Below are 11,342 nucleotides of genomic sequence, written 5' to 3' on the forward strand. Positions count from 1 at the left end.
CTAAGCAGGACTATAGCAGGACTATAGCAGGACTATAGCAGGACTATAGCAGGACTAAGCAGGACTATAGCAGGACTATAGCAGGACTATAGCAGGACTATAGCAGGACTATAGCAGGACTAAGCAGGACTATAGCAGGACTATAGCAGGACTAAGCAGGACTATAGCAGGACTATAGCAGGACTAAGCAGGACTATAGCAGGACTATAGCAGGACTATAGCAGGACTAAAGCAGGACTATAGCAGGACTATAGCAGGACTAAGCAGGACTATAGCAGGACTATAGCAGGACTATAGCAGGACTATAGCAGGACTAAGCAGGACTATAGCAGGACTATAGCAGGACTATAGCAGGACTAAGCAGGACTATAGCAGGACTATAGCAGGACTATAGCAGGACTAAAGCAGGACTATAGCAGGACTATAGCAGGACTAAAGCAGGTCTCATTTTTGCCTATCTCCATAGCAACAACTGCGATATAATCCATTATCCATGTTTTGAAAGTTGAGAAATAGTGATTAATTACACGGGGTGAAAACACTAGAGCCGTAACCCTAGCTCCGGTGAGTGTTCAAAGGTCACGAGGAGGTTCTGAATGATGGGCTCAGATTGAGCTGGTCAGGTGTGGGCTGTTTGATATCACAGTAAGTTTTTTTGAATCATTTTTTGTTCACATTTCAGTGGTACAAACGGGCAAAAATGTAACATCGTTCTGAATTTTAAACCCTTGTCAAATAAATTATTCTTAAGCTTTTCAGCGAGATATTTTAAAAGCAATATAGCGCATTCATTGGATGCTTTAGCCCTGGTTTAAACCTGGTTTAGCCCTGGAATAGCCCTGGAATAGCCCTGGTTTAGCCCTGGTTTAGCCCTGGAATAGCCCTGGTCCAGCCCTGGTCCAGCCCTGGTCCAGCCCTGCAATAGCCCTGGTTTAGCCCTGGTTTAGCCCTGGTTTAGCCCTGGTTTAGCCCTGGTTTAGCCCTGGTTTATCCCTCCTTCAGCCCAGTGCCGTGGCAGCGCTCTGTTCTCACCTGAGCGACGTAGGACAGGTCAGAGATGAGGGAGAAGCTGTCCACTTCCCCTCGGCTGATGTAGGTCTGCAGCAGGATGTTCACTTTGCCGTAGGCGTTCTCGACTCCTCCGGCGGCCGGCAGCTCACAGAACGAGGACAGCATCTGGTCCAGCTCCTCCAGCTCCTCGTCGCGCACCTGAGGAACAACGAGAAGGTCCAACACTGAGCAGGTCCAACACTGAGAAGGCCCAACACTGAGAAGGTCCAACACAGAGAAGGTCCAACACAGAGAAGGCCCAACACTGAGAAGGCCCAACACTGAGCAGGTCCAACACTGAGAAGGTCCAACACAGAGAAGGCCCAACACTGAGAAGGTCCAACACTGAGAAGGTCCAACACTGAGAAGGTCCAACACTGAGAAGGCCCAACACAGAGAAGGCCCAACACAGAGAAGGTCCAACACAGAGAAGGCCCAACACAGAGAAGGCCCAACACTGAGAAGGCCCAACACTGAGCAGGTCCAACACTGAGAAGGTCCAACACAGAGAAGGCCCAACACTGAGAAGGCCCAACACAGAGAAGGCCCAACACAGAGAAGGCCCAACACAGAGAAGGCCCAACACTGAGAAGGCCCAACACTGAGAAGGTCCAACACAGAGAAGGTCTAACACTGAGAAGGTCCAACACTGAGAAGCTCCAACACAGAGAAGGCCCAACACAGAGAAGGCCCAACACAGAGAAGGCCCAACACAGAGAAGGTCCAACACAGAGAAGGTCCAACACTGAGAAGGTCCAACACAGAGAAGGCCCAACACAGAGAAGGCCCAACACAGAGAAGGCCCAACACAGAGAAGGTCCAACACTGAGAAGGCCCAACACTGAGAAGGTCCAACACTGAGCAGGTCCAACACTGAGCAGGTCCAACACTGAGAAGGTCCAACACAGAGAAGGCCCAACACAGAGAAGGCCCAACACAGAGAAGGCCCAACACTGAGAAGGCCCAACACTGAGCAGGTCCAACACTGAGCAGGTCCAACACTGAGCAGGTCCAACACTGAGCAGGTCCAACACTGAGAAGGTCCAACACTGAGAAGGCCCAACACTGAGAAGGCCCAACACTGAGCAGGTCCAACACTGAGCAGGTCCAACACTGAGCAGGTCCAACACTGAGAAGGTCCAACACAGAGAAGGCCCAACACAGAGAAGGCCCAACACAGAGAAGGCCCAACACTGAGAAAGCCCAACACTGAGCAGGTCCAACACAGAGAAGGCCCAACACAGAGAAGGCCCAACACAGAGAAGGCCCAACACTGAGAAGGCCCAACACAGAGAAGGCCCAACACTGAGAAGGCCCAACACTGAGCAGGTCCAACACTGAGCAGGTCCAACACTGAGCAGGTCCAACACTGAGAAGGTCCAACACAGAGAAGGCCCAACACTGAGAAGGCCCAACACAGAGAAGGCCCAACACTGAGAAGGCCCAACACTGAGAAGGTCCAACACAGAGAAGGTCCAACACAGAGAAGGCCCAACACAGAGAAGGCCCAACACTGAGAAGGCCCAAGACAGAGAAGGCCCAACACTGAGAAGGTCCAACACAGAGAAGGCCCAACACAGAGAAGGCCCAACACTGAGAAGGTCCAACACTGAGAAGGCCCAACACAGAGAAGGCCCAACACAGAGAAGGCCCAACACAGAGAAGGTCCAATCAATAGTCTGTCAAGTTTATGTTAAGGAAATTAATAGTGAAATACATTATTTGTTCTGAAAAGCACAAAACTAAAACAAATATTTTTACTATGGCAGTTTTTATTACTATAGTGTCTCATTTTATTGATATTGAAGTCCCAAACGTTCCTGAAGATGTACAAACTTAAACTATTCAATGTAAAGAAATCCTGCTAAGTTTAAAATGCAGAAACGACTTGGACAAAAGTGTTGCATCAGCATGAGACACTGCAGGTCCTTGAAGGCGTCGCACCTTCAGCTGGTCGAACTCTTCTGCTTTGGACACGATGCTCAGGATGTCGGCCTCGTTGCGCTGAGAGTTGAACAGTTCGTTGAAGGTCTACGAAAAGAGAAAAGAGAAAACACCAACGATCACAACTCATGTTTGTGCGTGAACAGGAAGTAGACACGGTATATTTGAACAATCGTTTGTTTGTGTTGTATCTGTAGTTTGAGCACAGTCCTGTAGAGGGCGTGTTCTTGGATGGGCGTGGGTGTGTGGGCATGTTCTTGGATGGGCGTGTGGGCGTGTTCTTCGATGGGTGTGTGGGCGTGTTCTTGGATGGGCGTGTGGGCATGTGGGCGTTACCTCGATGGTGTTGTACTTGATGTAGAAGTGGCTGGCCGTCCTGCCCAGGTCAGTGGAGGCGAAGTACCCGGTCCTCTCCTCGAAGCGGATCATCCGGGCCTTGTCCAGTTTCCTCCCGCACGCGATGACAAGCTCCTTCCTGTAGAGCTCCAGAGACGGGTCCATCTGCACAAGAGTTATTATGATCATATAGTTATTTGGTTATGTTACCCTGGAGATTAAACTAGTTCTGATGACGCTCTAAATCGTGTCGGGAAAAGTCACATTTGACATGTTTTGTGTGAGTTTTAATTCACATTTCAAACATGAGCTCCAAACTCCACGCTCAGCCGCTTTTACACGGGACAAGGCGTGGCATTGGGGCGGGGCTTACCCACACGGGGGGCGGGGCGTTACCTGGTAGGCCTTGTGGTTGATGCCATACACCAAAGGGTTGGCTCTCATCCGCACGTACAGGTAAGTGTAGCTCAGCCACTTCACCGCCTCCTCCACGTTTGTCACGGTCCCCAACGCCACCTGCAAACACAAAATATATATGAATATGTGTAATACCTGGACCACAATACTATTATTACTGTGGTATTTGAATATGTGTATTACCTGGACCACAATACTATTATTACTGTGGTTTTTGAATATGTGTATTACCTGGACAACAATACTATTATTACTGTGGTATTTGAATATGTGTATTACCTGGACCACAATACTATTATTACTGTGGTATTTGAATATGTGTAATACCTGGACCACAATACTATTATTACTGTGGTATTTGAATATGTGTATTACCTGGAAAACAATACTATTATTACTGTGGTATTTGAATATGTGTAATACCTGGACCACAATACTATTATTACTGTGGTATTTGAATATGTGTAATACCTGGACCACAATACTATTATTACTGTGGTATTTGAATATGTGTAATACCTGGACCACAATACTATTATTACTGTGGTATTTGAATATGTGTAATACCTGGACAACAATACTATTATTACTGTGGTATTTGAATATGTGTAATACCTGGACCACAATACTATTATTACTGTGGTATTTGAATATGTGTAATACCTGGACCACAATACTATTATTACTGTGGTATTTGAATATGTGTATTACCTGGACCACAATACTATTATTACTGTGGTATTTGAATATGTGTAATACCTGGACCACAATACTATTATTACTGTGGTATTTGAATATGTGTATTACCTGGACCACAATACTATTATTACTGTGGTATTTGAATATGTGTAATACCTGGACCACAATACTATTATTACTGTGGTATTTGAATATGTGTATTACCTGGAAAACAATACTATTATTACTGTGGTATTTGAATATGTGTAATACCTGGACAACAATACTATTATTACTGTGGTATTTGAATATGTGTAATACCTGGAAAACAATACTATTATTACTGTGGTATTTGAATATGTGTAATACCTGGACAACAATACTATTATTACTGTGGTATTTGAATATGTGTAATACCTGGACCACAATACTATTATTACTGTGGTATTTGAATATGTGTATTACCTGGACCACAATACTATTATTACTGTGGTATTTGAATATGTGTAATACCTGGACCACAATACTATTATTACTGTGGTATTTGAATATGTGTATTACCTGGACCACAATACTATTATTACTGTGGTATTTGAATATGTGTATTACCTGGACCACAATACTATTATTACTGTGGTATTTGAATATGTGTAATACCTGGACCACAATACTATTATTACTGTGGTATTTGAATATGTGTAATACCTGGACCAAAATACTATTATTACTGTGGTATTTGAATATGTGTAATACCTGGACCACAATACTATTATTACTGTGGTATTTGAATATGTGTATTGCCTGGACAACAATACTATTATTACTGTGGTATTTGAATATGTGTATTACCTGGACAACAATACTATTATTACTGTGGTATTTGAATATGTGTAATACCTGGAAAACAATACTATTATTACTGTGGTATTTGAATATGTGTATTACCTGGAAAACAATACTATTATTACTGTGGTATTTGAATATGTGTATTACCTGGACCACAATACTATTATTACTGTGGTATTTGAATATGTGTATTACCTGGACCACAATACTATTATTACTGTGGTATTTGAATATGTGTATTACCTGGACCACAATACTATTATTACTGTGGTATTTGAATATGTGTATTACCTGGACCACAATACTATTATTACTGTGGTATTTGAATATGTGTATTACCTGGACCACAATACTATTATTACTGTGGTATTTGAATATGTGTAATACCTGGAAAACAATACTATTATTACTGTGGTATTTGAATATGTGTAATACCTGGACCACAATACTATTATTACTGTGGTATTTGAATATGTGTATTACCTGGAAAACAATACTATTATTACTGTGGTATTTGAATATGTGTATTACCTGGACCACAATACTATTATTACTGTGGTACTTGAATATGTGTAATACCTGGACCACAATACTATTATTACTGTGGTATTTGAATATGTGTATTACCTGGACCACAATACTATTATTACTGTGGTATTTGAATATGTGCAATACCTGGACAACAATACTATTATTACTGTGGTATTTGAATATGTGTATTACCTGGACCACAATACTATTATTACTGTGGTATTTGAATATGTGTAATACCTGGACCACAATACTATTATTACTGTGGTATTTGAATATGTGTAATACCTGGACCACAATACTATTATTACTGTGGTATTTGAATATGTGTATTACCTGGACCACAATACTATTATTACTGTGGTATTTGAATATGTGTATTACCTGGACAACAATACTATTATTACTGTGGTATTTGAATATGTGTATTACCTGGACAACAATACTATTATTACTGTGGTATTTGAATATGTGTAATACCTGGACCACAATACTATTATTACTGTGGTATTTGAATATGTGTATTACCTGGAAAACAATACTATTATTACTGTGGTATTTGAATATGTGTATTACCTGGACCACAATACTATTATTACTGTGGTATTTGAATATGTGTATTAACTGGACAACAATACTATTATTAATGTGGTATTTGAATATGTGTATTACCTGGACCACAATACTATTATTACTGTGGTATTTGAATATGTGTATTACCTGGACCACAATACTATTATTACTGTGGTATTTGAATATGTGTATTACCTGAACAACAATACTATTATTACTGTGGTATTTGAATATGTGTATTAACTGGACCACAATACTATTATTACTGTGGTATTTGAATATGTGTAATACCTGGAAAACAATACTATTATTACTGTGGTATTTGAATATGTGTAATACCTGGACAACAATACTATTATTACTGTGGTATTTGAATATGTGTAATACCTGGAAAACAATACTATTATTACTCTGGTATTTGAATATGTGTAATACCTGGACCACAATACTATTATTACTGTGGTATTTGAATATGTGTAATACCTGGACAACAATACTATTATTACTGTGGTATTTGAATATGTGTATTACCTGGACCACAATACTATTATTACTGTGGTATTTGAATATGTGTAATACCTGGACCACAATACTATTATTACTGTGGTATTTGAATATGTGTAATACCTGGACCACAATACTATTATTACTGTGGTATTTGAATATGTGTATTACCTGGACCACAATACTATTATTACTGTGGTATTTGAATATGTGTAATACCTGGACCACAATACTATTATTACTGTGGTATTTGAATATGTGTAATACCTGGACCACAATACTATTATTACTGTGGTATTTGAATATGTGTATTACCTGGACCACAATACTATTATTACTGTGGTATTTGAATATGTGTAATACCTGGACCACAATACTATTATTACTGTGGTATTTGAATATGTGTATTACCTGGACAACAATACTATTATTACTGTGGTATTTGAATATGTGTATTACCTGGACCACAATACTATTATTACTGTGGTATTTGAATATGTGTAATACCTGGACAACAATACTATTATTACTGTGGTATTTGAATATGTGTATTACCTGGACCACAATACTATTATTACTGTGGTATTTGAATATGTGTATTACCTGGACCACAATACTATTATTACTGTGGTATTTGAATATGTGTATTACCTGGACCACAATACTATTATTACTGTGGTATTTGAATATGTGTATTACCTGGACCACAATACTATTATTACTGTGGTATTTGAATATGTGTATTACCTGGACCACAATACTATTATTACTGTGGTATTTGAATATGTGTAATACCTGGAAAACAATACTATTATTACTGTGGTATTTGAATATGTGTAATACCTGGACCACAATACTATTATTACTGTGGTATTTGAATATGTGTAATACCTGGAAAACAATACTATTATTACTGTGGTATTTGAATATGTGTATTACCTGGACCACAATACTATTATTACTGTGGTATTTGAATATGTGTAATACCTGGACCACAATACTATTATTACTGTTGTATTTGAATATGTGTATTACCTGGACCACAATACTATTATTACTGTGGTACTTGAATATGTGTAATACCTGGACCACAATACTATTATTACTGTGGTATTTGAATATGTGTATTACCTGGACAACAATACTATTATTACTGTGGTATTTGAATATGTGTAATACCTGGACCACAATACTATTATTACTGTGGTATTTGAATATGTGTATTACCTGGACAACAATACTATTATTACTGTGGTATTTGAATATGTGTATTACCTGGACCACAATACTATTATTACTGTGGTATTTGAATATGTGTAATACCTGGACCACAATACTATTATTACTGTGGTATTTGAATATGTGTATTACCTGGACCACAATACTATTATTACTGTGGTATTTGAATATGTGTATTACCTGGACCACAATACTATTATTACTGTGGTATTTGAATATGTGTATTACCTGGACCACAATACTATTATTACTGTGGTATTTGAATATGTGTATTAACTGGACAACAATACTATTATTACTGTGGTATTTGAATATGTGTATTACCTGAACAACAATACTATTATTACTGTGGTATTTGAATATGTGTATTAACTGGACCACAATACTATTATTACTGTGGTATTTGAATATGTGTAATACCTGGAAAACAATACTATTATTACTGTGGTATTTGAATATGTGTAATACCTGGACAACAATACTATTATTACTGTGGTATTTGAATATGTGTAATACCTGGACAACAATACTATTATTACTGTGGTATTTGAATATGTGTAATACCTGGACAACAATACTATTATTACTGTGGTATTTGAATATGTGTATTACCTGGACCACAATACTATTATTACTGTGGTATTTGAATATGTGTAATACCTGGACCACAATACTATTATTACTGTGGTATTTGAATATGTGTAATACCTGGACCACAATACTATTATTACTGTGGTATTTGAATATGTGTATTACCTGGACCACAATACTATTATTACTGTGGTATTTGAATATGTGTATTACCTGGACAACAATACTATTATTACTGTGGTATTTGAATATGTGTATTACCTGGACAACAATACTATTATTACTGTGGTATTTGAATATGTGTAATACCTGGACCACAATACTATTATTACTGTGGTATTTGAATATGTGTATTACCTGGACCACAATACTATTATTACTGTGGTATTTGAATATGTGTATTACCTGGACCACAATACTATTATTACTGTGGTATTTGAATATGTGTATTAACTGGACCACAATACTATTATTACTGTGGTATTTGAATATGTGTAATACCTGGAAAACAATACTATTATTACTGTGGTATTTGAATATGTGTAATACCTGGACCACAATACTATTATTACTGTGGTATTTGAATATGTGTATTACCTGGACAACAATACTATTATTACTGTGGTATTTGAATATGTGTAATACCTGGACCACAATACTATTATTACTGTGGTATTTGAATATGTGTAATACCTGGAAAACAATACTATTATTATTATGGTATTTGAATATGTGTAATACCTGGACCACAATACTATTATTACTGTGGTATTTGAATATGTGTAATACCTGGACAACAATACTATTATTACTGTGGTATTTGAATATGTGTATTACCTGGACCACAATACTATTATTACTGTGGTATTTGAATATGTGTAATACCTGGACCACAATACTATTATTACTGTGGTATTTGAATATGTGTATTACCTGGACCACAATACTATTATTACTGTGGTATTTGAATATGTATATTACCTGGACCACAATACTATTATTACTGTGGTATTTGAATATGTGTAATACCTGGACCACAATACTATTATTACTGTGGTATTTGAATATGTGTATTAACTGGACAACAATACTATTATTACTGTGGTATTTGAATATGTGTATTACCTGAACAACAATACTATTATTACTGTGGTATTTGAATATGTGTATTAACTGGACCACAATACTATTATTACTGTGGTATTTGAATATGTGTATTACTTGGACAACAATACTATTATTACTGTGGTATTTGAATATGTGTAATACCTGGACCACAATACTATTATTACTGTGGTATTTGAATATGTGTAATACCTGGAAAACAATACTATTATTACTATGGTATTTGAATATGTGTAATACCTGGACCACAATACTATTATTACTGTGGTATTTGAATATGTGTAATACCTGGACCACAATACTATTATTACTGTGGTATTTGAATATGTGTAATACCTGGACCACAATACTATTATTACTGTGGTATTTGAATATGTGTATTACCTGGACCACAATACTATTATTACTGTGGTATTTGAATATGTGTATTACCTGGACCACAATACTATTATTACTGTGGTATTTGAATATGTGTATTACCTGGACCACAATACTATTATTACTGTGGTATTTGAATATGTGTAATACCTGGACCACAATACTATTATTACTGTGGTATTTGAATATGTGTAATACCTGGACCACAATACTATTATTACTGTGGTATTTGAATATGTGTAATACCTGGACCACAATACTATTATTACTGTGGTATTTGAATATGTGTATTAACTGGACAACAATACTATTATTACTGTGGTATTGGAATATGTGTATTACCTGGAAAACAATACTATTATTACTATTACTGTGGTATTTGAATATGTGTATTACCTGGAAAACAATACTATTATTACTGTGGTATTTGAATATGTGTATTACCTGGACAACAATACTATTATTACTGTGGTATTTGAATATGTGTATTAACTGGACCACAATACTATTATTACTGTGGTATTTGAATATGTGTATTACCTGGACCACAATACTATTATTACTGTGGTATTTGAATATGTGTAATACCTGGACCACAATACTATTATTACTGTGGTATTTGAATATGTGTAATACCTGGACCACAATACTATTATTACTGTGGTATTTGAATATGTGTAATACCTGGACCACAATACTATTATTACTGTGGTATTTGAATATGTGTATTACCTGGAAAACAATACTATTATTACTGTGGTATTTGAATATGTGTATTACCTGGAAAACAATACTATTATTACTATGGTATTTGAATATGTGCAATACCTGGACAACAATACTATTATTACTGTGGTATTTGAATATGTGTATTACCTGGACCACAATACTATTATTACTGTGGTATTTGAATATGTGTATTACCTGGACCACAATACTATTATTACTGTGGTATTTGAATATGTGTATTACCTGGACCACAATACTATTATTACTGTTGTATTTGAATATGTGTAATACCTGGACCACAATACTATTATTACTGTGGTATTTGAATATGTGTAATACCTGGACCACAATACTATTATTACTGTGGTATTTGAATATGTGTAATACCTGGAAAACAATAC

General features: G+C 36.9%; 1 protein-coding gene across 1 annotated transcript in view; it reads right to left on the reverse strand.

Moving 5' to 3' along the window:
- Nucleotides 1–11,342, reverse strand: part of ascc3 (activating signal cointegrator 1 complex subunit 3) — a 227,263-nt gene that overhangs the window by 52,512 nt on the left and 163,409 nt on the right. Inside the window, exons 17-20 of the mRNA XM_072461519.1 lie at nt 3,727–3,846; nt 3,331–3,495; nt 2,995–3,081; nt 1,033–1,209 (exon numbers count right to left, since the gene is read on the reverse strand). Of these exons, the coding sequence (XP_072317620.1) occupies nt 1,033–1,209; nt 2,995–3,081; nt 3,331–3,495; nt 3,727–3,846 (549 nt within the window). The remainder of the gene's footprint in view (nt 1–1,032; nt 1,210–2,994; nt 3,082–3,330; nt 3,496–3,726; nt 3,847–11,342) is intronic.

Source organism: Eucyclogobius newberryi, unplaced genomic scaffold (genome assembly GCF_026437365.1).
Source record: "Eucyclogobius newberryi isolate DKJ021-1_F unplaced genomic scaffold, fEucNew1.0.hap1 SCAF_3, whole genome shotgun sequence".
NCBI classification, from domain to species: domain Eukaryota; kingdom Metazoa; phylum Chordata; class Actinopteri; order Gobiiformes; family Gobiidae; genus Eucyclogobius; species Eucyclogobius newberryi.